A 27548-nucleotide genomic window follows, 5' to 3' on the forward strand; every position below is an offset into this window, starting at 1 on the left:
ATTTCGGCGGCCGCGAGACACAGAGGCAGCGAGTGGTGGGGCCACAGACTGGCAGCTTCGGCTCCCGCCTCAGGTACACTGGTGTCACCAGTGTTGCCAACCTACCAGACTGAAATTCACTGACACGACACTCAAAATTTACTGGCACAGCCAAGTTTTTACTGGCATTTTCCAAAAGTTACAAAATGACAGGTTTAATTGCAAATTTCAGTGCATAAGCTACAAACAAGTACAATATGCAATTAGCAATGTGGTTTAAGATAGACATTAAGGTAAAATAACATATTTCTTATGTTATTTTTGATATAGTAAGCCAGATTAGATTATAACCCATCAGATTTTGTCACCTATGTCAAACTGGAGAGATTTCCCCTTAATTTCTGTTCCATAGCCATCACAGAAAGTGGGGGGAAATCCCTGGAAGCCACCAGGATCACCCAAATATTATGTCCCCAATTCTAAGGACCGCCTGTCTGTCTCCATCACTCCATCCCTCCATCACCTCCTGTCTCCATCATCTTCTGACGCCATCACCTCCTGTCTCCATCACTCCATCCCCCATCACCTCCTGTTTCCATCCCTCCATCATCTTCTGACTCCATCCCCCCGTTTCCATCACTCCATCACCCCCTGTCTGCATCACTCCATCACCCCCTGTCTGCATCTCTCCATCACCCCCTGTCTGCATCTCTCCATCACCCCCTGTCTGCATCTCTCCATCACCCCCTGTCTGCATCTCTCCATCACCCCCTGTCTGCATCTCTCCATCACCCCCTGTCTGCATCTCTCCATCACCCCCTGTCTGCATCTTTCCATCACCCCCTGTCTGCATCACTCCATCACCCCCTGTCTGCATCACTCCATCACCCCCTGTCTGCATCACTCCATCACCCCCTGTCTGCATCACTCCATCACCCCCTGTCTGCATCTCTCCATCACCCCCTGTCTGCATCTCTCCATCACCCCCTGTCTGCATCTCTCCATCACCCCCTGTCTCCAACCCTCCATCACCCCCTGTCTCCAACCCTCCATCACCCCCTGTCTCCAACCCTCCATCACCCCCTGTCTCCAACCCTCCATCACCCCCTGTCTCCAACACTCCATCACCCCCTGTCTGCATCACTCCATCACCCCCTGTCTGCATCACTCCATCACCCCCTGTCTGCATCTCTCCATCACCCCCTGTCTGCATCTCTCCATCACCCCCTGTCTGCATCTCTCCATCACCCCCTGTCTCCAACCCTCCATCACCCCCTGTCTCCATCCCTCCATCACCCCCTGTCTCCATCCCTCCATCACCCCCTGTCTCCATCACCCCCTGTCCATCCAACCTTCCCTCCTACCACTTCACCCTCCATTATTTTCATTTTTCCATAACTCCATCGTTTTATCTCTTGGTCCATCCGTCCCTTGCTTCATTTGTCTGCCCCTTGCTCCATCTCTCCATCATACTGTCCATCCAAAAATCCTTGTGCCCTATATATCCCTCCCCCTTTTCTACCCTCCATCACTTTTATCCTATTATTCTGTCTGTCTCTCACTGTCTTTCCATAACTCCATCCCTCCATCACCCCATCCCTATATCCTTTGCTCCATTGTTCCATTTCTCTGTGTCTCTTACCATCCCTCCATCCCTTCCTCTATCTGTCACCCAATCTATACCTCCATCCCTTACTCACTCCTCACTCTTTCCATCTCTCTGTCCATCTCCCTCCCCCATCACTCCACCACTCTGTCTCTGTCTTTCCATTATACACTAATAAAAATGCTCCAGAGCACTTCCACTGCAAATGTGCTCTCTACTTACTCTGATAGGTATATAAATGGTAAGCACCTTAAGACCACCAAGCACAATAAATAAATAATGATCATACAGTACATATACACTATGCAAATTTAATCTGAAAATCAGCCTGATCTGTCTGCTGCTGCCTCCCCTCTCCTGGCATGCTTGGATTTGTAGTGCCACAGACATGAGGTGGTAATGCAGGAGAGGAGTCTGTGCCTGAACTGGACTGATGAGCAGGTAAGGGATAGGGATTCTAGGGAGGTGTATTAGACACTGGGGGTAGAATGTAGAAAATATCCACCCTTCAGAAGCAGAGTAGATCTCACACAAAAAAAAAAAAAAACACAGACAGCAGCCTGCTAGAGAGAGCACATTCTCTCCCCCCTCCCTCCTCCTCCTCCCTCTAGACAACAAGCTACCGACATGACATGTTTATTGCCTAGTTTAGCTAGCAGCTTACCTTAGTGCTAGGCTAAATAAGTCCGTCCTCCCCTGCAGACTGCACTTCTCCCCCTCCCGGCATCTCTTCCTGTTTAGATCAAATAAGGCGCGCTGGAGAAGGGGGAGGGTGCAAGAAGCATCAGAAGCACTCAGAAAGATCAGTGGAGACTCATCAGGCAGGCTCCGGAACTGCAAGTGTCACAGACAAAGGCTGAGACAGGCTGTTTTTTTTTACTGTCTGGCAGCCTTTTTACTTTACACTGGGTGTCACCCCCCCTCGATGGACACCCTGGTGCGGCCCGCCCCCCCCGCACCCGGCTCGTGACGCCTGTGCCTTTAATCTAGTTAAAGGAGAAGTACAGCCAAGGCTTGTTTGGCTGTACTTCTGTGGATCACCAGAATGCAGTTCATTCTGCACTCCTGTGACCCGTTTTCAGCAGACAGTGGGCTGAAGTCTGCTGTCTGCTGACGTCAGAGCCGGTCCAGGCTTGGGCAAGATCGGGACAATGGAGTCAGGATCTGCCCACATGCCTGGACAGGCACCCAGCTTAGCCTCTCAGCGAGCCACTGAGATCCTGAGCCGGCCAATCCCGCCCCCTCCACAGCCCAACGCTGCAGTGAAGCACCGGGGGAACAGAGCAGAGCAGAGAACCGCTGACTGACAGCAGCTCTTTGGTCGGTTCTCACAGTTCCCTGAGCAATCTGCGGTGTTAGATCGCTCGGTTCACAATCTTAGGTCAGTATGATTCTGGGAAAAAAAGTTAACCCCATACTTCTTTTTTAAAGTAGTTCTACGCATTTCTCTTCATGCAAACGCAATTCCAAAAAAGCGGGACACTGTGTAAAATCTATATAAAAACAGAATGCAATGATTGCAAATCTCATAAACCCATATTTTATATACAATAGAATACTGAGCACAGATTTCTCCAGATTCTCAGAATATTTTAATTTTATATACTGTAGATTATATATTTAAAGTCATTGCAATTTTACGCTGAGGGACATTATTCTGAAATTGTTCAACAATAATTAGATGCAGCTTTTCAGATTGGTGAACCTCTGCCCATCTTTAATTTTGAGGCAGTCTCAATCTCCAAGATGCTCATTTTTTACACAATTGTGTTACTGATCTGTTGCCAATAAACCTAATTAGTTGCAAAATGTTCTTCCAGCTCTTACTTGTTAGTACCACTTACTAGGCCAACTTTTTGTTACCCTACCCCAACTTTTTTGAGATGTTTTGCTGTGATCATTTTTAAAATGACTTTATTTTTTTTTTTTAAAGTGGGCCATTTCTCTGTTTAAACATTTGATGTTTTTTCTATTTTCTATTGTGAAAATTGGGGTTTATGAGATTATAAGAATTTCAGAATAATGTTACTCAGTGGCTGTTTTTGTAGGTTTTACACAGCATCCCAACTTTTTTGAAATTGGGGGTTGTATATTATAATTAGTTAGCTCTGATGAATTTTGCATTATCATGCATTATCATGTAAAAAAAAATAATAATAATTCTGCACACTCAGTTTTAACTTTTCAAGCCAAGTCCTATTCAGTGACCCAAAAACATGAACTTGTACACATTACTTTTTCTTTTTCTCAATCAGTTGTTTCTTATCTGTTGAAAATTAAGATACCCTTATATGGATACTAAATGACTGATATAATTAAACGTCTGTACATATAGGACATGTATTCTAAATGTATATACTTATGAGGGAGACCTTATTAGATCTTAATAATAAAATTTCAATAACAGAGTGTGCTTTATACAAGATTTATGCCGTTGCTCTGAGATAAATTAAACAAGAATATCCATGACCCTGGCAGAGGCATATCTAGTACTATTCATGAGAACTTCAGCTCTGTTGATCTCAGTAAACACACCCAAGTTCACCCACTCCCACTTCTTCTTCAGTTTCTGGATGTGTTCCGCACTCAACAACATTTCATGAACAAGGCAAGCATGTAGGTGTGGTAGTTAACAAATACAGAAACATACCAAAGAGACAAATGGTGTTACCATATCAGAATTGTAAAGAAACAGCATGGCTATTTATTTGTTGCCAATGCAAAATTGCTTTAATGCGAGATCAGGTAAATATTAAAATGTAAAAACATTGTTTTAAGAATTACACTTACCTCCAATGCTACATCTGTCCCCTGTCGGCTCTAACAAAGTAATCAAACACCGCTGATCACTCGGTTCTCAGTGCTCCCTGACCAGAGAGCTGCTGACACTCAGTACCAGGCTATCTGCTCTGAGCCCCCCCCCCCCCCAATGCAATAATATGACTTTACAATTTGTTTTGTTTTTTTTAATCTACTAAGAGATGCATGCAGCAAGGGCCTAACCTTCTGTTGCCAGCACACAAGTCAGGCTGTGGCTCTTGTATGCATTCAGCAGCCCGACTCTCCTGTGCTCTGACACAACCACTGTATATTGCTCTATTCAACATCTCTCTGCTTCATGAGCAGCGCAGTGGATTAAAGTAAAACATCACATAGGGAATCAGATAAAAGTATTACATCAATCTCCTCATTTAGGCCATATGAGACCAGGGTGTTAAGAGAGAAGATCCAAAAAGTTTCCTTCTAACAGAGCCTTTTAAAACGTTCTGCTTTTGTGTATTCCGCTGAGATTATCAAAGCAGAATGTTTAAAACTTTCTGTGAGAGGGAAACTTTTTGTATAACTTTTACTTTAATTCCTTTTTACTCTAACCTTTTTCCCACTATCTGCACAACTTTTCAGTATTCATATATTCCCCCACACCAAACCTTGCATTTAATGGTCATCTAGGTGACATGCGTTTTGACCAAAACATTTTTTTCTTCCCTTCTTTTATGAATTTGGTTACCATCAAAACCAATAGTACATACATTTACCATACAACAGTCTACCATCATATATATCAATCCAATTCAGAGCATATGCCTCAATACATGCATTAACAATACATTTTATTAGGGGTCGACTGATTATCGGTTCAGCCAATTATCAGGGGCGATATTCACTTTTTTCGAAGAAAAAAATTACAGATATTGCTTCAAGGGGTTGTCATCACACTGGTATCATTTTTTTTATAGCAGATGGTCGTACCGGGCCTTCTTGTAATGACAACCGATGGGGCTAAGCAGCCGCTTGGCTGTTATTACAAGCAGTAGGAGGGCCCCCCCCCTCCACCGCTCTATCCGGGTCTCCCATCCCAACGGGGGGCCCAAGCGACCAGCTGGCACATCCAACGGCTGGGCGAAGACCCGAACAAAGCCAGAATCGGCTCTGATCAGGTCTCCGATGTAGTAGCCCAGAAGTGACGTCATGACATCACTTCTTGTTACTGGAGCCTTAAAGGTGCAAGATTTAAAAAAAAATGACAGTATTCAAAACAGCCAGACTTGGCGTTCTGAATGCTTTTAAGTGCAGAGTAGCAGTTTGGGGTCTTATAGACCCCAGAGCCCTCCATAAAGAGTACCTGTCACTGCCTATTACTGTCACAAGGGATGTTTACATTCTTTGTGATAGCAATAAAAGTGCTAAAAAAAAAAAAAAAAAAAGGGGATAGTGTAAAAATAAAAACTTTAAATGTACAGAATGGCGGCACCTAATATTGGCTATCAGCCTGAAGGGTGGCCGGAAAATCTGTATTGGCCCTAAAAAAATTATATTTGTCGATCCCTAATTTCTATTCCTTTTTTTACCTTTAGCATTATGGCTAGTTTTATTCAATAACATTTTTAAATTACTTTTTCTTTAAATGATTCCCTCCTGCTTGCAATTGCCCAGTGTTCTTCATTTTTACAGAGAGCCTAGCATTGCTTCTCTGTAAATTATTATGTTTTATTATTATTTTTCATTTCCTAATTTCTTATTTAGAGTACTCTCCATTTGTGCCAAATTACAAGACTTTCAAGTGACACACATTTTAATTAATGTTTTTTATTTATTTTGGTTTTGATGCCCTGTGACAGCTCTTGCATCCCAACCAGCCTTTCATGCTCACATAGACCTGTCAGCTTTGAGGCATCAGGGAGGAACCCTATCCTTTAATCACTACTACTGCTTAGACTGACTCCACCACATATAAGTCAATCTTGATTAGGTAGGAGGAGCTACTCCCCACACTCATGCCCATTCTCCCTATAAATCAATAGCACTCAGGCAAATCCCCTCCCATAGGTTTGAAAAAGGATTGGAGCCCCGAAAAACGCAACCATGCCCCCTTCCAAAGCCAAATGTTGCCAAGCGGGCTGAGGACTCCCACAAAACGCCGTACCAGCTGGCTGCTTGTGTACTAGCTACAGCGGTCCGGCACATCAGGATCCAGCAGCCTCCTAGCTGACATCAACTGACTTCAGGGGCATGCGTGCTGACCTCTGCCTAGGACTGTCACCACATTCCAGCAGCTTCCTGGCCAATCTTTGCAAACTTCAGTCGCTTATCTGCCATCCTCTGCTAGCAGATGACAACACTTTTACAGATGACATGCCTACTCACTCTTCACAAATGTGAGTGCAATACCTAATTTACACTTTTATTCTCATGCTATACAGTTTACACTCAGGAGGAGGCGTCCTCTGTGTCCTTTTCTGTTTATGTGTACTAGGTTTACTCAAGACCTGTTTTTAGGGGAGCTGCTACCCTTTTTAGAGTGATTGAAATATTAGTTCATACCTCCCTTCCTGATATCCATCCTGGCATGCCTGGGGGGCTGCAGCAGCGCCATACTTTTACTTTTTTCTAAGAGGCGTATTCATTACTGTAAAGGCAGCCTGAATGCATTACAGTTATAAATTAAGGTTTAACTGGGTTTTAATGATGTCACTTGACAAAGTATATAATCTTCTTGGAATCCTTTATGAATTAGATATTTTACTATTAAACATAAATAAAATGACCCCAAACAATTATTTCCCTTTAATCACAGACATATGCCTCAATAAAAAGACCTCCGAAATGCTGAAAGTTTTTTCCTTCTGAAAAATATGTGATGGGTTTGTAATTTTGGAATGAGGCTTTCAGCAGACATCAAATATGTAAAAACGTGCTGCCTGTGCCGATATGTTGCAGTCTTGGAGATCCTGGTGTTGAAAGCCATGCTGTGATCCAACCAAGAAAATTCTTACAATATACAACTGTAAAATAAATCTGAAACAAAAAATCCAATTCTGTCCAACCAGCCTTCGAGCAGGGTCATGCTGGAAGCATTACTGACCTGTCATTTCTGTTTTTCTAATTAAAAACCACAGGATACAAATTCCTCACTTAGCTGATGACTGCTGTCAATTCTGTCAGACATGGAGCCATCAATGGAGAAGATTCTCTAGTCTAACAGAATCACAAGCAAGTAAGTGAGGGCATGAAATGCGTCATTGTGATCCTCGCCAGCAGGGATTCTAAAGTCCAAAGTTAACAAAAAATTGTTAAGTAATTCACCAAAGTTAACATTTGCATGAGAACTAAGCATGAAGCTGAACGACTTCAGCAGCTTCCTGCTTACCAATAGTGTCCAAAGTTGCAACAACTTTAAATAGTGACAAAACTATCTCAACAAATCATAATTCATTGTAGAAGATAAATGGTTAGGAAGGTACAGGAGGAGACCAAAGTAACTTACCTCCACACATCGCTGCCCTTAGAGAACATAGAGGAGCGAATAACCTCTGGTGCCATCCAAGCATAGGTGCCCGCCGCACTCATCTTTGTTGTTCTGTGCCATTCTCTTGCCAGGCCAAAGTCTGTGATTTTTAGAACCTTGTTACTAAGGTCACTATTTTCTACCATATCCAAGATTAGAACTGAAAGACAAAAATTTATTTTTATATACGTTTTGCCTCAAGTGGTACATTTTTAAAGGGATTCAGTTCAATTTTCAAGGCATTTAAAAACCATCATTAAAAACGTGGGATATTCTTAAAGTTTATCTAAAGACAAAAAAGTTTCCATTGTGGATGGAGTAGAGAGTAAGGTAAGGGATGAATTCTTTGGTCTTCAGTGTCCAATTCAAGTGATTTCACATTCTGTCCTACCAACAGGAAGTAAGGAAATCTTGCTAGTGTCTTTACAACCACTTCAACGTTATCCTATGTGTCCATGCACATTAGAAGGCATATTTTAAGCTCAACATTTAGACCCCATGCACACAGGGCATCAGAAAAAACGAGCTGCAGAGCCACTTCTAACGCCAAGAAAAAGCAGCTGTAGAAAACTGAATTTTTGTAAAATCTTACCTGTAAAATTCCTTTATCTGAGTCCTCCGACAGTCGCTGCCTCCTCTAAGTCATCACTGTTGGGTATTGACTTCCGCTCCGCAGGAGTAGCTAGGCATATAGACTTAGTCAAAAGACAAAAGGCATTAGCATATACACACCCATGGGGACTGTCCCATCTGGTCAATACCCCCCTGCAGTGACCACTCCCAACTCAGTTTGGTAGCATAGCAGTAGGTAACAAGAACCCCAAAAGAGGGGCGGGGGCGGCGACTATCGGAGGACTAAGAGAAATTAATTTTACAGGTAAGATTTTACAAAAATTCTGTTTTCTCTTACGTCCTCCGACAGTCGCCGCCTCCTCCAAGTCATCACTGTTGGGATGTCCCAAAGCAGTATAGACATGAGGGGTGGGAGACGCAACCGTAGAAAAGGCAACGCAGTACCCACATCAGAGAAAGGAATCTTACATGCACCGTAAGAGAACCAACTGGGCAACAGAAAAAAACAATGCTCAACAGGAGCAACAGCCCAGGAAAGCAAATGCCAACAGCCAGGGACCCAGAAAAAAACACAAGGGTCCATCATGGCACTGCCGCACTGAGAACCTTGCGGCCAAAGGAAGCATCTGCTGATGCCAGAACGTCTACTTTGTAGAATTTGTAAAAAGTGTGCAACGACGACCAAGTCGCAGCCTTGCACACCTGGGCCACCGAGGCCCGATGCCAATAGGCCCAGGACGCACTCACAGATCTGGTAGAGTGCGCCTTAACAGGGAAGGGTGGAACCCGTTCCTTCAAGGCGTAAGCCTGTTCAATGGTCTGTCTGATCCATTTGGCAATAGTCGCTGCGGATGCAGCCATGCCCTTCCGAGGTCCCTCAGGAAGGACAAAGAGGGAATCCGTTTTACGAAAAGATTCCGTAGACGACAGGTAAACCCTGATCACCCTGACAACATCCAAGGAGTGCAGAGCAACCTCCTTAGGATGCTTAGGCTTCGTACAAAGCAAAGGCAGGACAATGTCCTCATTAATGTGAAACTCAGAGACCACCTTAGGAAGAAAGGAGGGCTGCGGACGCAAAACCACCTTATCCCGGTGAATCACCAAGTATGGAGAACGGCAAGATAACGCTGCCAGTTCCGACACTCTGCGAGCCGAAGTGATCGCCACCAAAAAGGCAACCTTCTTAGACAGCAGAGGCAACGAGATATCCCGAATGTTTTCAAAGGGAGCACGTTGTAACACGGACAGAACCAAGTTCAAGTCCCACGGAGGTAAGGGCTCCTTCCTGGGAGGAGCCAAATGTCGCACACCTTGAATGAAGGTGCGAACCAGAGAATGAGACGCCACAGGGCGTTGGAAAAGAATAGCCAGGGCGGACACCTGGCCCTTGATCGTGGCCAGCGCCAGGCGCTGGTCCACTCCCGCCTGGAGAAAAGCCAACACTCTCGACACCGAGTACGAGCGAGAGGAGAACCCCCTGGACTCGCACCAGGCGGAGTAAGCCTTCCAGGTATGGTAATAGATCTTTCCAGAGGAGGTCTTCCTAGCCTTGACAAGAGTAGGGATGACCTCAGAGGAGAGACCCCTGTCCCTCAGGACCTGGGTCTCAACAGCCAGGCCGTTAAAGCCAGCAACTGTAAAGCAGGAAGGAAGATCGGACCCTGAGACAGGAGATCTTCCCGCATGGGCAGCCGCCACGGAGGCTCCACTGCCAGATGAACAACGTCGGTGTACCAGGACCGGCGTGGCCAGTCTGGAGCCACCAGAATCACCAGGTGCGGTTCCGAGGCTAGCCTGCGGAGGAACCTGGATAGCAACTGAATCGGAGGAAAGGCATACATCAGAAGATACTGATGCCAAGGAGCCACCAACGCATCCGAGGCGACTGCCAGAGGATCGTGTGTTCTTGCCACGAACCTTTCCACCTTTCGGTTTAGTCGAGATGCGAACAGATCCACGTCCGGGGATCCCCACCTCGCACACAGCATTTGGAAGACCTCCGGGTGCAGGGACCATTCCCCCTGGTCCAGGGTCTGGCGGCTCAGATAGTCGGCCTGCCAATTCTCCACACCCGGAATGTGTACTGCTGAGATCGCCGGGACATGAGTCTCGGCCCACGAAAGAATGTCGGTCACCTCCCGGGCCGCACAAGCACTCCTGGTGCCCCCTTGGTGGTTGATGTAAGCCACCGCGGTAGCATTGTCCGTCTGTACGTGGACAGGAAGGCCCTGAAGACGGTCCGACCACTGGAAGAGGCAGAGTCTTATCGCTCGCAATTCCAGCACATTTATCGGGAGGGAGGACTCCTCCTCCGACAAAGTGCCCTGGGCAGACAGGTTGCCCAGGACTCCACCCCAGCCCGACAGGCTGGCATCCATGGTAATCACCGTCCACACCAACGGACGGAAGGACTTGCCTTCCGCCACCGACAGGGACTGGAGCCACCACAGAAGAGCCAATCTGGTCTGACGACTCAAGGAGACACTCAGACCCAGGGACTGAGGCAGTCTGTCCCACCTGGCAAGGATCTCCGTCTGGAGAGCCCGCGTGTGAAACTGAGCAAAGGGTATCGCCTCGAAGGCTGACACCATCAACCCCAGAGACCTCCTACAGGTTCTGAGTGACGAGGACGGGTTGTCCCTGAGGGACCTGATCTCGTCCTGCAAGGTCCGGAGCTTGTCCTCCGGCTAGAACACCTTTGCCTGAGCAGAGTCCAGAATCATTCCCAGATAGGGAAGACGAACCGATGGAGACAACGCCGATTTTTGAACGTTGATGGTCCATCCGAACTCCTGGAGCATCTGTACCGTGGTGGACAGATCGCGCACTAGGTCCTGGCTGGCACGTGCCCTCAGAAGGAGATCGTCCAGGTAACCCAAGACCGCAATGCCCTGTGCCCTCAGTAGGCCCAGAACCGGCGCCAGCACTTTGGTAAAAACCCTGGGTGCTGAAGCGAGACCGAAAGGTAATGCCACAAACTGGTAGTGGTCCTCTGCGATGGCAAACCGCTGATGACCTTCGAAAATGGGGATGTGCAGATACGCACCCTTCAGATCTATCGAGGCCAGGAATTCCCCTGGGCTCAGAGAGGCCACCACCGAACGGAGAGACTCCATACGGAACTTCCGAACACGCACAAAGCGGTTCAGCGATTTTAGGTCCAGAATAGGACGCACTTTGCCCTCCTTTCTGGGCACAGAGAACACATTTGAATAAAACCCCCGAAACCTGTCCCGATGAGGCACCGGGACAATCACCCCCTGAGCAAGAAGGTCCTGCACCGCCTGGTGCAGGTCCTGCAGACGCCCCTGAGGCAAGTGAAGATTTGAGGGAAAAAATCTGTCCGCCGGCCTGGAAAGGAATTCGATCTTGTACCCCGATCGAATGATTTCCTGAACCCACCTGTCCGATATCCGGAGCAGCCAAGGTTGGAGGAAACCGCGCAAACGTCCCCCCACCCCTGAAATGGGTGAGGGCGCCCCTTCAGGCAGAGACGGACTGACCCGCCGAGTCGGCATTACCCGACTTCTGCTTACCCGCCCAGGGCTTCTTCTGGTTGCCCTAGGCCTTGCCCTTGGATTGGTTCCGAAAGGCACGAAAGGACCCCTGATTGGATCTAGGCGCAGAACCCCGCTTGCCTCGAAAGGACTTGTTCTTCGGGTTCTGGGGCAGCATAGTGCTCTTGCCCCCGTGACGCCTTTCACCAGGGTATCCAACACCTCGCCAAAAAGGCGAGAGCCAGCATAGGGAAAACCAGCAACAGTTTTCCGTGAGGACTGGTCGGCCGACCAGCTCTTCAGCCATATCAGTCGCCGGTTAAGCACCACGACACTAGAGAGGCGAGCCACTAACGGGGCCTCATTCAAGGCGGCATCACACAAATACATGACTCCTTGGTGGATCTGATCCACCATTTCCAGCCGGGCAGGCGGAACACCATCAGACACGAGATTGCTCCTAAGCATCTTAGTCCAATCAGCCACCGCCTGAGCCACCAAAACGGACGCAAAAACAGGTTTGAGCAACGAACCCGCTACCGTGTAGGAATGGCGGGCTAGAGACTCCAACCGCTGGTCCGTAGGGTCCCGGAACACCGGAGTATCCTCGGAAGGAACCAAGGTAGCCTTGTTTAACACGGCCACAGTGTGATCCACCTGTGGAGGCACACACCATCGTGATTCCGTAGCCGGCGCAAAAGGATAAAGCAATTTGAACCGACTAGGTACCAGGAATGGACGTTTCAACGTGCGCCACATTTCATTAACAGTGTAATGAAATTCAGCTGGGCAGGGAAAAACCTGCGCCGACTTGCGGGTCCTGTGCATCCCAAATGAGGACACAACGCCCGGAGGACTAGGCTCATCCTCCAAATGTAAAGTTTCCTTAACAGAAACAATTAACTCATCCATGGTCGCCCGTTCTTCAGGCGACCCCGGGGAGGAGGTATCAACCCCCTCCACCTCAGCCTCCCCCTCAGACCCGGGGGGTCCAAGGATGAGCGGGACCCTGAAAAGGGCATGCTCGCAGCAGCAGCCATATCACCATCTGAATCAGAGGAGAGAGACAATCTAGCCCTCTTTTTGCAGCACGTTCAGCCATCAGCATTTCCATATTAGACACCAAAGTCGCCACCACAGCAGCCAAATCCGGTCTCAGCGGGGCCACAGGAGAACTGGGCGCCCCCACCAGAGCTGGGGGGAATTTGCTATCTTGAGAATCCATTGCTCAAGGTTACAGAAAAAAACAGTGCAATAAAATGTGTACTGCCCCTTTAAAATCGCTGTGGAATGCGCAGCCCACCGCTACAGTGACAAAGACCCCCAAAAGGAGAAGAGAAAACTGAGCCAGAAGCGATAATACAGAGGAATATTGAGAGCGATAACCTGCAGAGCCCGCAGAGTGTTGCTACCGATGTCCTGCTGCAGAGGAAAAGAAAGTGCTACTGAAGTAGGCTGAACTATAGAATGCCAGACTTAGGGAAAATGGCTGCCCCATAGGAATGCATTGGAGGCTACGCCAAAATGGCCACCGAACATGCGGTTGGACAGATCGTCCACCTCCCACAAAATGGCGGCGGATGGCGCCAAAATAACATGCAGTATCGCCCACAGAGAAGCAATACATGCCTGCCCATATTAAAGATGGTGGACTGCGTGAATTCACGCCGCTGCAGTCGCCACACAAAAACGTCTGCACCCCCAACAATGCACCGAAGTGACACAGGGAAGGAGACCCCCAGAAAAGCATACAGTATCTGCACAAGCGATCCCCACAGGGACCGCATCAGGGAGTCACACAGGCACAGACATGGGGAACACACAGCAACACAGACTGCCACCCCAGACAGAGGCCCCATACAGAAGTACTTACCTGTACCAGATGGCGTGGGATGCCTCTATAAACGGAAAACCGCTGTCCTCATCTGACAGGGAGTGCCGTGAGCCAGGGACATGACACTGCAGCATCACAGAAGTGTCCTGTGAGGTAGCCACCTCACGGCTGCATCCCTGCGGCGAGCAGGGATGGGTCTTTTGTAATGCCAGGGCGAACCATAGCTGAACGCTCGATGGCGGGCTAGGGGTCCATCTGACCCTTATGCCTTGGAGAACCAGGGCGGTCAGTCCGAATCCCAGCACCGCATGATCCGTCTTCATCCGAAGAATCGACTAACACTAGAAGCTGACAAAATAAACAGCTAGTAAAGTAAGAAAAAACTGACATTTTCAAAGAAAATCAAATAAAGATTAGGAAGGCTGAGACTGAAGCCCCAGCACAGGGAAGCCTGACTACTCCTGACGCTAGGCAGATTAAAACTGAGTTGGGAGTGGTCATTGCAGGGGGGTATTGACCAGATGGGACAGCCCCCATGGGTGTGTATATGCTAATGCCATTTGTCTTTTGACTAAGTCTATATGCCTAGCTACTCTTGCGGAGCGGAAGTCAATACCCAAAAGTGATGACTTAGAGGAGGCGGCGACTGTCGGAGGACGTAAGAAAAACATGCTTTTAGTAGCTTTTTCCATTGGCATTATTGCATGTTTGGCCACGTTGGCTTTTAGCAACCTATTTTCTGCCTCCATTCAAAATCAATGGTTGCCTAGGAGCCTGCGGCTTTCAGCCCAATGATTTGAATGGAAGTCGCATCACAAGTCAAATCAGAATGAATCTGGGAAGGGCAAGATGCTTTGGGGTGGGGGGTGCAGAGCTCCCCCTGCCCCAAAGCACCCACCCCCCATGTTAAGGGCGTGTGGCCTGGTATGGTCCGCTCGCTCGTCCCCTCCCCTTTCCTGGCCTGCCGGGCTGCATGCTCGGATAAGGGTCTGGTATGGATTCTGGGGGGGGACCAGACCCTGGTATGGATTTTTAGGGGAGCCCCATGTCGAAAAAATGGCGTGGGTCTCCCCTAAAAATCCATACCAGACCCTAAGGGCCTGGTTTGGAACCTGGGGGGACCCCACCCTGTTTCTTCCCATTTTAGCATGGACTTCCCCCTCAAGATCCTTAGAGCGCAAGTCGCACCACAAGCCAGATCATCCTGATCCGACTTGTGATGCAACTTCCATTCAAATCAATGGGCTCGGCTCCCATAGGGAACCATTGATTTTCACCTAAAAAAAAAAAAAAACGATAACGTGGCTTAACGCTGTATAGGCAACGTTATTCAGCCTTTAGCAGCATCAGACGTTTTTACAGCTCTGACGCTGGTCCTCAGAATGCGCAGGCCCTGGGCTTTTTTTTGCAGCTTAAAAACGCCTATGCCGCTTGGAACTTCTTGAGAGGAGTTTTCTGGCAAAAAAATATGCTAAACGCTCCTAAATGCCTGTACAAAAACACTTTATATGAACTTTTTCTGCCAAAAGAACTGGTGTTTAGGCCCAGTGTACATGGACCCGAAAAAAGCATGGATAGAAGAGCTTATAAATAATGGATTGTAGTGATATTTCAAACTGTTTTCTGTAATTAGTATCACGCACACGTCTCCAATCTTGCAATCATTCTAAATGTAGTCATTCAACCGTTTGGCATCACTACATACAGGACACTGAACAAGGACAAGAGAAAGCAAACAGCAGTCTGAGGAGATAAAGAAAAAAATAAAAATATAGATCTGCACATCAAAGGTAAAGCCTTCAAAATCATCTTATTTAAAGTATATTTAACCACCAGGGGGTTTTTTGCGATTTTTTACTGCGCGACTTTAACGGACAATTGCGCAGTCGTGCGACACTCCTTTTTTTTCCCCAAAAAACAGAGCTTTCTTTTGGTGGTATTTGATCACCTGTGTGAGTTTTTGATCATGCGCTATAAACAAAAAAAGAGCGTCAATCTTGCAAAAATAACAATATTTTTCAAATTTTTTTATATGAAATTCCCCAAAAAAAAAAAATGTAAAAATCAAAATTTTTTAACATTTTCGGCCAATTTGTTTTATGCTACATATGTTTGGTAAAAAATAAAAAAAAATCGCAAAAAGCGTATTTTGATTTGTTTGCGCAAAAGTTATCGCGTTTACTAACAAAGGGAAAGATTTTTGTCATTTTTGGTGTTTTTTTTTAACGCGTAATGGCGGCGATCTGCGATTTTTTTTGCGGTACTGTGACATTGCGGTGGACAGATCGGACCCTTGACTGACATTTTTGACACTTTTGGGGTTACCAGTGACATTACTGCAGTAATCAGTGCTATACATATGCACTGTTACTGCAAAAATGACACTGGCAGGGAAGGGGTTAACTTTATTGGAGAGGGAGGGGTTAAGTGTGTCCTAGGGGCGTGTTTCTAACTGTAAAGGGACATGGCTATTAGTGTAAAAACAGAGATCAACGGTCCTACATAGTAGAACCGTCTGATCTTCATTTTTACACCAGGGAGAATGACAGGCGGCTTGTTTACATAAGCCGCCCGCCTTTCTCCCTTCACCGGAGCGATCGTGAGTGACCAGTGGACGATCGGGTCCGCCGGTCACACGCACTGACTTGTCAGTGAACGAGCCGGGGCGGGCGCATACCCGCCCGCAATTGGCTCACAAGTCAGTGACAGGCAAGTGACGTACCCCTACGTCACGCTGCCTGGCCGGGGGGCTGACCGCCGCAGTATATAGTTGTGCGGCAGTCGGCAACCGATTAAACCCTCATTGTGTAAAGCAACCCATTCAGTTTAAAATCAAAATGAAAGGCAAAACATTTATGTATGGATATAAAAACACACATTATAAACAGTTTTTCACTTTTTTTTTAATAAGTGATCACATAATCTCTGTTCTCAGGAGAAACAACATTACACTGAACATCCCACTGAAAGACTGTGTGTGTGGGGGATCAGGGCAAGTCTGATAACTGAAGGAGAGCAGGATGAGTTCCCAGCACAGCTAGAGAACTGACCACGCTGTGCTCTCCTGCTTAGTGTAGTCAGTTTTTAATAGGCAAGCAGAGAGACTGATGGGAATACCAGGGATTTCACACAAAGAAAGCAATACAAAGTACATGGTACAGCAGGCACATACAGTGGGGAAATTATTTGATCCCCTGCAGATTTTGCAATTTTTCCCACTTACAAAGAAATAAGGGTCTATAATTTTTAGATTCAGTGTATTTTAAATGATAGAGACAGAATATTAACCACAAATCCAGAAAAAAACACTTGATACAAATGTTATAAACTGAGTTGCAGTTCAGTAAGTGAAATAAGTATTTGATCTCCAAGCAAAACATGACTTAGTACTTGGTGGAGAAACCCTTGTTGGCAAGCAGAGGTAAGACGTTTCTTGCAGTTGGTGACTAGGTTTGCACACATCTCAGGAGGGATATTGGTCCACTCTTCTTTATAGATCTTCTCTGAATCCTTAGTGAATAAGTTCACCTTTGGGAACAGGTTACAGGTTTCACCTGTTTTTAGGGTGGAACATGTAACATGTTCCCAATGCTGCAGCCACTGCCAGCCTTCCTGTGACAATACAGGGAGAAGTTTCCCGTACTCGCTTTCACTTTTTAAAATCAGCGCGGCCGTGTGGGGCTCTGCTGCCATTCATTTACACAGCTCTGTGTGTGAATGAACTATAAGTCCAGACAGTTTCAGTTTTCAAGTTGAAGTTTCAGGTTGTAGTCCTTAATGAACTACCATGGCACCGTGGAGCGCTGTGGTATTCATTGATTTCTTCTTGTGAATGTATCTGCCTGCCCGTACGAGATGTACACAATGTATCTGCCTGCCCGTATGGGATGTATGCAATGTACCTGCCTGCCCGTACGGGATGTATGCAATGTATCTGCCTGCCTGTACGGGATGTACGCAATGTATCTGCCTGCCCGTACGAGATGTATACAATGTATCTGCCTGCCCGTATGGGATGTATGCAATGTACCTGCCTGCCCGTACGGGATGTATGCAATGTATCTGCCTGCCCGTACGGGATGTATGCAATGTATCTGCCTGCCCGTACGAGATGTACACAATGTATCTGCCTGCCCGTACGAGATGTACACAATGTATCGGCCTGCCCGTACGGGATGTATGCAATGTATCTGCCTGCCCGTACGAGATGTATGCAATGTATCTGCCTGCCCGTACGAGATGTACACAATGTATCTGCCTGCCCGTACGAGATGTACACAATGTATCGGCCTGCCCGTACGAGATGTACACAATGTATGTGTCTGCCCGTACGGGATGTAAACAATGTATCTGCCTGCCCGTAAGGGATGTACGCAATATATCTGCCTGCCCGTACGGGATGTACGCAATATATCTGCCTGCCCGTACGGGATGTACGCAATGTAATGTATCTGCCTGCACGTACGGGATGTACGCAATGTATCTGCCTGCACGTACGGGATGTATGCAATGTATCTGCCTGCCTGTACGGGATGTACGCAATGTATCTGCCTGCCCGTACGAGATGTACGCAATGTATCTGCCTGCCCGTACGGGATGTACACAATGTATCTGCCTGCACGTACGGTATGTACGCAATGTATCTGCCTGCCCATACGGGATGTACGCAATGTATCTGCCTGCCAGTATGGGATGTACGCAATGTATCTGCCTGCCCGTACGGGATGTACACAATGTATCTGCATGCCCATACAGGATGTACGCAATGTATCTGCCTGCCCGTATGGGATGTACGGAATGCATCTGCCTGCCCGTACGGGATGTACACAATGTATCTGTCTGCCCGTACAGGATTGTACACAATGTATCTGCCTGCCCGTATGGGATGTATACAATGTATCTGCATGCCCATACAGGATTGTACACAATGTATCTGCCTGCCCGTACGGGATGTACGCAATGTATCTGCCTGCCCGTATGGAATGTACGCAATGTATCTGCCAGCCCCTACGGGATCTATGCAATGTATCTGCCTGCCAGTACGGGATGTACGCAATGTATCTGCCTGCCCGTACGGGATCTATGCAATGTATCTGCCTGCCCGTACGGGATCTATGCAATGTATCTGCCTGTCCGTACGGGATGTACGCAATGTATCTCCCTGCCCGTACGGGATGTACGCAATGTATCTGCCTGCCCGTACGGGATGTACGCAATGTATCTGCCTGCCCGTACGGGATGTACGCAATGTATCTGCCTGCCCGTACGGGATTGTACACAATGTATCTGCCTGCCCGTACGAGATGTACACAATGTATCGGCCTGCCCGTACGAGATGTACACAATGTATGTGTCTGCCCGTACGGGATGTAAACAATGTATCTGCCTGCCCGTACGGGATGTACGCAATATATCTGCCTGCCCGTATGGGATGTACGCAATATATCTGCCTGCCCGTACGGGATGTACGCAATGTAATGTATCTGCCTGCACGTACGGGATGTACGCAATGTATCTGCCTGCAAGTACGGGATGTACGCAATGTATCTGCCTGCCTGTACGGGATGTACGCAATGTATCTGCCTGCCCGTACGAGATGTACGCAATGTATCTGCCTGCCCGTACGGGATGTACACAATGTATCTGCCTGCACGTACGGTATGTACGCAATGTATCTGCCTGCCCATACGGGATGTACGCAATGTATCTGCCTGCCAGTATGGGATGTACGGAATGCATCTGCCTGCCCGTACGGGATGTACACAATGTATCTGCATGCCTGTACAGGATGTACGCAATGTATCTGCCTGCCGTATGGGATGTACGGAATGCATCTGCCTGCCCGTACGGGATGTACACAATGTATCTGTCTGCCCGTACAGGATTGTACACAATGTATCTGCCTGCCCGTATGGGATGTATACAATGTATCTGCATGCCCGTACGCCGTACGGGATGTACACAATGTATCTGCCAGCCCCTACGGGATCTATGCAATGTATCTGCCTGCCAGTACGGGATGTACGCAATGTATCTGCCTGCCCGTACGGGATCTATGCAATGTATCTGCCTGCCCGTACAGGATCTATGCAATGTATCTGCCTGCCCGTACGGGATGTACGCAATGTATCTCCCTGCCCGTACGGGATGTACGCAATGTATCTGCCTGCCCGTACGGGATGTACGCAATGTATCTGCCTGCCCGTACGGGATGTACGCAATGTATCTGCCTGCCCGTACGGGATGTACGCAATGTATCTGCCTGCCCGTACGGGATTGTACACAGATATACAGTGGACATAGAGAAGGAGGGAAGGAGTGGGCTGTCATTTGCCTACTGTGTATACGCCCACTTGTGTGACTCACAAGGTAGTCACAAGGGCTGCTCAGATATGATAGGGCAGAAATGCTCTGCAAAGGAACTCACTGAAAACTGAGTATGTTCAAAGTTGCCTCCACAGCTGCAAAATCCCTAGCTGAATTGAGGACCGAGAACTGCAGGATAAACTAGTTTTTTTTTTAAGAATACAGAAAACGATTCTCTTAGTGACTGAGTATAAACAGCATGTAATACATCATTTATTGATAGATGTTTATGATGTGGTTTCGTCATACCATGTATTGTTGGAAGCGCAAACTAACAACTCATTTAATTATTGTTCATATACAATTTAGACAATAAGATATTTATAGAGCCGGGAAATAACCCGAGCTGCACTCACCAGGGACATGGGGATGCTGGGACCATACCAGTGTATACATGGAAATACTGTATGCTTTCCATTCCTGATGTTGTATCTTCCACCCATGGTACCAAGACCAATATTAGCTATATTCTATATTCTCTTCTTGATATAATGTATTAGCACGCAACGTTTGACACACTGCGCAAAACTTACTTTAGTAATTAGGGCGTTTCACAGTATTTAGTAGTCCTGGTAGTACTCCGGGGTAGAAAAATAACTAGAGGAGAGTACAGGGGAACCCCCCTACAGGGTTCATACACATTTTCACCAATAAAATTCCATGACTTTTCCATGACTTTTCCATGACTTCACATAAATATTCATGACCTAATGTTTCATGAAATGTCTATGTATACATGTTAAATAAGAAGAAAATCCATGTCACACCCAGCATATTTTTACTAAAATAAATGACAATCTTTGTAGTGTACAGGGTTTCGTTTCTGGATACAGCGTGACTCAAAATGGTCCCTTGTTTTACAGTGGATGAGATGGAAGCACCGCTGCCGCAGCTGGTAGCCGGTGTCACTTCAGGCGTATGGGTGAAAAAGCCAGCGATCGGATTGGAAGCTGTCAAGCACGCAGCTGCAGACTGGTGCTTTGCACCTTTAGCGTGGCTAGACAACGCTGCCTCTCCCATGTTCGAAATGTCAAACGTTTTACAACACACTGTACATTTAGCGGACATGATACAGGAGGTGGTCAGAGGCTGCGGACATGATACAGGAGGTGGTCAGAGGCTGCGGACATGATACAGGAGGTGGTCAGAGGCTGCGGACATGATACAGGAGGTGGTCAGAGGCTGCGGACATGATACAGGAGGTGGTCAGAGGCTGCGGACATGATACAGGAGGTGGTCAGAGGCTGCGGACATGATACAGGAGGTGGTCAGAGGCTGCGGACATGATACAGGAGGTGGTCAGAGGCTGCAGACATGATACAGGAGGTAATCAGAGGCTGCGGACTTGAATCAGGAGGTAGTCAGAGGCTGCGGACATGATACAAGAGAAGGTTAGAGACTGCAGACATGATAGAAGAGCACAGGGGAAGCAGAGAGCACTGGAGGAGTTGAAGGGCAGGGGGGGGACTGGAGAGAATTAAGGGGGGGTTTGGAAAGCATTGCAGGGGTTGTTGGAAGGTGGGGGGGAGCATGGAAAACCAGGGGGATGGAGAGCACAGGGGGAGAGGGGGGACTGGAGAGCACTGTCTGGGGGGAACTGGAAATCACTGAGGGGGGAGCCAGGGAGCTGGAAAGCACTGGGGGAGCCAGAAAGCATGGGGGGAGAGATGAAAAGCACTGTGGGGAGCTGAAGAGCACCGGGGAGGGGCTTAAGGGCACTGGGGGGGCTAAAGAACACGGGGGGGCTAAAAAACACTGTGGGGGGGCTAAAGAACACTGTGGGGGGCTAAAGAACACTGTGGGGGGGCTAAAGAACACTGAGGGGGGGCTAAAGAACACTGAGGGGGGCTAAAGAGCACTGAGGGGGGCTAAAGAGCACTGGGGGGGGGGCATTTTTACATTCAGCGTATAGCACTGGTACAGGTAGGTGTCCTTCCGGGTCCGCAGTTTGCCCTTACTGTCAGTCACTGGCCAGCAGCAGCCGAGGAGATGACCCAATCAGGCAGCGGGGAGGGCCGGCCGCGGTTTGCTGGAGACACTGACTGGCTAGCAGGGCCGGCCGCATGAACGTGATAACGCGGGGGTGCGGTTACCGCCCCCTTCCGCGTCATCATCACGTTCATGCGGCCGGCCCGCCCTCCAGTGACGCTTCCGCTGCCTCATTGGTTGATAATCTCCCGGCTGTTACTGCTGCTGCTAGCCAGTCACAGTGTCTCCAGGCAAACCGCGGCCGGCCCTCCCCGCTGCCTGATTGGGTCATCTTTTCGGCTGCTGCTGGCCAATGACAGCACGCGCATACCGCGGACCCGGAAGGACGCTAATACAGCGAAATGTAAATACAGTATGTGGCAATATAATTATCATAAAATATTTAAGCATCCGCTCCCCGCTCCTCAACAGTAATTTAATTCCATGACTTTTCCAAAACCTAGTGTGTTTACTAATTTTCCATGACCTTTCCAGGCCTGGAAAGTGTCATCTAAAAATTCCAAAACTTTTCCAGGATTTCCAGGACCGTATGAACCCTGCCCCTAAAAGATCATGTGTGCCTTTGAGTCCTTGATCACTGTTTTGGAGAGGTCTTATGCAGAGCACCTCCTGTTGTCGGCCTTTTCTGCTTTTTTTTGGTTAATTACTCCCATAGCCATTTATAGAGACAGTAACTGCAACGTTTGACAAATGTTTATAAGATTGGGGAAGTAACCCAGCAAATTACAGGAACACTGCTATTTGTGGCAGTCATCACATAACTAAGACTATACAGTATATTCAACAGTTTACCTAAAAACTGCTGTTATTTCAGAGAGCATTGTAAGCAATCTCCACCTTTATAATTCCTTCCATCAAAGCAAACTAAACCTAGAAATATTCAAATAGTCATGAAAAATGTGGAATAAGCAATAGAAATTAAATTGTGATTTTTTTTTTGTTTTATTCACCCTAAAAATTTACAACCAAAATTTGTACATCAAATACAAAACACCACCTCTGCTACCCGACTCTGACACCATTAGGGCTGGTTCACACTGGGATTGAAGTCTGATTTTGCAGCCCGATTATTTGAAGGCTCCTTTGCATGAAGTGCGGGAAAGGCACGCTCTGTACGTGTTTCTGGCACCACGTTCGAACGCCCAATGCAGATCACAAATGCAGTGTGTTTCCAGGCACCAAAACGCATGGTACTAATTTGGTGCATAGTGTTTTTAATAGTGATACATGCATTACTTTTTCTGCATTCTGGGGTGATTTGCAGCTCATTCAAATGAATGGGCTGCAAAACAAATAATAAAAAAAAAATCACACAAAATGGGGACACGCAAGAATCGTACAGGAATGCGGCACACTTTCCTGTGCGATCCTTGTTCGAACCAGTCCTGAATGAGTTGCCTTTCACACTGCAAGGAGGAAAAAAGTCGTGCGTTCAGTGCGTTAAAAAAAATAAACACACAACGCACCAAACCACGTGGTTCTGTGTTACCATGTGATTTGGTGCCTGCAACTGTCTGCAGTTTGTGATCGGTGTTTGGGGTGCCATTGCATTGGTACCCGCATGGAGAGGTCAAGGTAAGCGTGTTTGAACACGGTGCAGTGTATGGGCCCTGCTTTCTGGTGTGAATCTGCCCTAATAACAATCCTGAATACATGCACACTTAGAAACAAACATAGGTATCCAAAATAAAACCATATCTAACCACTGCAAATGGAAAAACATACATACATTTAAATGTAATCTGTCATAGCAAGGATCATCCACCAACACTGAATATTCAAAATGTGTAAAAATTGAAAATAAAACGTAAAATAGTCCTACAGCTTTCTGCCTTTACCTCTATAGGGTTTTCTGTTAGAAAGCTGCAGAGCTTGTGAATGAACATTGAGGGCACTCATCAGTAGGCATGGCATGGAGTTTGTTCATTCACAGATTCCTGTGAATGAATGATGCTGCTGTGTGAGCGGAGCCCTGCACAGCTGTGATGATTTTGAAATGTGACAGTGGGTGCAGGAAGAGGATCCCTCACCTGCAGTCACAGGGGAAGAGGTGTGGGGGGATGAGTGAGGTATTAGCTGGAACATGTTCCAAAGATGAACCAAACCTTCTAGGAGAGAAAAGAGCTGTACTGTCGTCCAAACACACTTCATGTCCAAGGGTGACAACACTGCTCCTCTTTAGATAAAGTGCAGCCATAGATCGTTTTGACCCTAGGACAAAACGCAAGTTAGGGCTCTTTCACACGGGCTTTCCGTGTGAGAGCTCCGCTGCGGTCCTTTTTTTTTTTCACGGAGCGGATGACATTTCTGTCATCCGCTCCGTAGGTCCGCATATCATCCCATCCGTTTGCGGATGATATGCGGACCTAATGTAAGTCTATGGGGATTGCGGATGTCAGCGGATGACACCGCTGACATCCGATTTTCCTTCCTTTCCGTTTTTTGAACGGAGGAAAAACTGAATTTTTGTAAAATCTTACCTGTAAAATTCCTTTCTCTGAGTCCTCCGACAGTCGCCGCCTCTTCATATTCGTCACTAATGGGGTTATTGACCTTTGCTCCGTAGGAGTAGCTAGGCAACAGAATATATTAATATCAAAGCTTTTAGCATATCCCACCCACAGGGGGTGGTCCCCTCAGTCAATACCTCCCTGCTTCCTGCATTTCCAACTCAGTTTCAGTAGCATAGCAGTAGAGTACATAAACAAACCCCAAAAGAGGGGCGGGGGCGGCGACTGTCGGAGGACTCAGAGAAAGGAATTTTACAGGTAAGATTTTACAAAAATTCCGTAGGGGTAAAAACACCCCAACAGCCAAGGACTCAAACAAGGGACCCTAAGGCACCGCCGCACTAAGAACTTTACGGCCAAAGGAAGCATCTGCCGGTGCCTGAACATCCACTTTGTAAAATTTTGAAAAGGTGTGAACGGACGACCAAGTCGCCGCCTTACACACCTGGGCCACAGAAGCCTGATGACGACAGGCCCAAGACGTACTCAGAGACCTGGTAGAGTGCGCCTTCACAGGAAAAGGAGGAACCTTCCCCTTCAAAGCATAGGCTTGCACAATCGTCTGTCTGATCCATTTGGCGATGGTCGCAGCCGACGCCGCCATGCCCTTCCAAGGTCCCTCAGGAAGGACAAAGAGAGAATCCGACTTGCGAAAGGATTTAGTTGATGACAGGTAAACCCTGATCGCCCTAACAACATCCAAGGAATGCAAAGCCACCTCCTTCGGATGCTTAGGCTTCGCGCAAAGCGAAGGCAGAACAATATCCTCATTGAGATGAAATTCCGAGATCCTCTTCGGAAGAAAAGACGGGTTAGGTCGCAAGACCACCTTATCCAAGTGAATCACCAAATACGGAGATTTGCAGGACAAGGCCGCCAGCTCCGACACCCTGCGAGCCGAAGTGATCGCCACCAAGAAGGCAACCTTCTTGGACAACAGAGACAACGAGATCTCCCTGATATTTTCAAAAGGAGCATGTTGCAACACGGACAGAACAAGGGTAAAATCCCATGGAGGCAAAGGCTCCCTCCTAGGAGGGACCAAATGTCGCACCCCTTGAACAAAGGTGCTAACCAAAGAGTTAGACGCCACAGGGCGTTGAAAGAGAACGGCCAGCGCAGAAATCTGACCCTTAATCGTGGCCAACGCCAAACGCTGGTCCACGCCCGTTTGAAGAAAAGCCAACAATCTCGACACCGAGTACGAGCGAGGGGAATACCCCCTGGACTCACACCATGCAAAGTAAGCCTTCCAAGTACGGTAGTAAATCTTCCCCGAAGAGGCCTTCCTAGCCTTGATCAAAGTGGAAATGACCTCAGGGGAAAGACCCTTATCCTTCAGGACCTGGCTTTCAACAGCCAGGCCGTTAAAGCCAGCGACTGTAAAGCAGGATGGAATATCGGTCCTTGAGACAGGAGATCTTCTCGAAGTGGCAGACGCCACGGAGCGTCGACCGCCAGATTCACGAGGTCTGCGTACCAAGACCGGCGAGGTCAGTCCGGTGCCACCAGAATCACCGTGTGCGGTTCCGAGGCCAACCTGTGAAGGAGCCTGGACAGCAGCTGAATCGGTGGAAAGGCATACATCAGGCGATACTGATGCCAGGGCGCCACTAACGCGTCTGAGGCGTCTGCCCGAGGATCGCGCGTCCTTGCCACGAACCTTTCCACCTTGTTGTTTAGATGAGACGCGAACAGGTCCACATCTGGGGACCCCCACTTTGCGCACAACATCTGGAAGACATCCGGGTGAAGGGACCATTCTCCCTGGTCCAGGGTCTGGCGGCTCAGATAATCCGCCTGCCAGTTCTCCACCCCCGGAATGTGAACTGCAGATATCGCCGGGACGTGCGTCTCGGCCCAAGACAGAATGTCGGCTACTTCCCGAGCCGCTCGGGCACTCCTGGTGCCCCCTTGGTGGTTGATGTAGGCCACCGCTGTGGCATTGTCCGTCTGCACCCGAACTGGACGGCCCTGAAGCCTGTCCGTCCAACACAGAAGACAGAGATTTATCGCTCGCAATACCAGAATGTTGATCGGAAGGGAGGATTCCTCCTTCAACCAAGTTCCCTGGGCGGACAGAACGCCCAGAACACCACCCCAGCCCGACAGGCTGGCATCCGTGGTGATCACCGTCCACGACAAAGGACGAAAGGACTTGCCCCCCGACACCGCCGGGGACTGGAGCCACCACAAAAGACCCCTTCGGGTGAGACGGCTCAACGACAGCCGCAGATCCAGAGATTGCGGACGCCCGTCCCACTTGGCCAGGACCTCCGCCTGAAGCTCCTGCGTGTGAAACTGGGCGAAGGGAAATCCCAGACACCTCATACACGTCCGGAGAGACGAGCACTGATTGTCCCTGAGGGACCTGACTTCGCACTGAAGTGTTTGAAGCTTGTCTTCCAGCAGGAAGATTTTCGCTTGAACAGAGTCCAGAATCATCCCCAGGTAAGGAAGACGAACCGACGGACACAACGTTGACTTTGGAAAATTTATCGTCCAACCGAATTCCTGCAGAGTCTGCATCGTGATGGACAGGTCGTTCACCAGGCCCTGACTGGTTGCGGACTGAATCAGGATATCATCCAGATACCCCAGGACAGAAATGCCCTGGGCCCTCAATAAGGCCAGAACCGGCGCAAGCACCTTGGTGAAAACCCGCGGAGCCGAAGCGAGACCAAAGGGCAACGCCACGAATTGATAATGATCCTTCGTAATGGCAAATCGAAGGTACCTCTGGTGACCCTCGAAAATGGGGATGTGAAGGTACGCATCCTTCAAGTCGATGGAGGCCATGAATTCCCCCGGAACCAGGGCAGCCACCACTGATCGCAGGGATTCCATGCGGAACTTGCGAACCCGTACAAAGCGGTTCAGAGCTTTTAAGTCCAGAATCGGACGT

General features: G+C 48.0%; 1 protein-coding gene across 1 annotated transcript in view; it reads right to left on the reverse strand.

Moving 5' to 3' along the window:
* MAP3K9 (mitogen-activated protein kinase kinase kinase 9) overlaps positions 1-27548 on the reverse strand; it is a 185744-nt gene that overhangs the window by 62596 nt on the left and 95600 nt on the right. The window contains exon 3 of the mRNA XM_082275587.1: positions 7851-8031. Within this exon, the coding sequence (XP_082131713.1) occupies positions 7851-8031 (181 nt within the window). The remainder of the gene's footprint in view (positions 1-7850; positions 8032-27548) is intronic.

The sequence above is a fragment of the Pelophylax lessonae genome (genome assembly GCF_965119305.1).
Source record: "Pelophylax lessonae genome assembly, chromosome: 13".
NCBI lineage: Eukaryota > Metazoa > Chordata > Amphibia > Anura > Ranidae > Pelophylax > Pelophylax lessonae.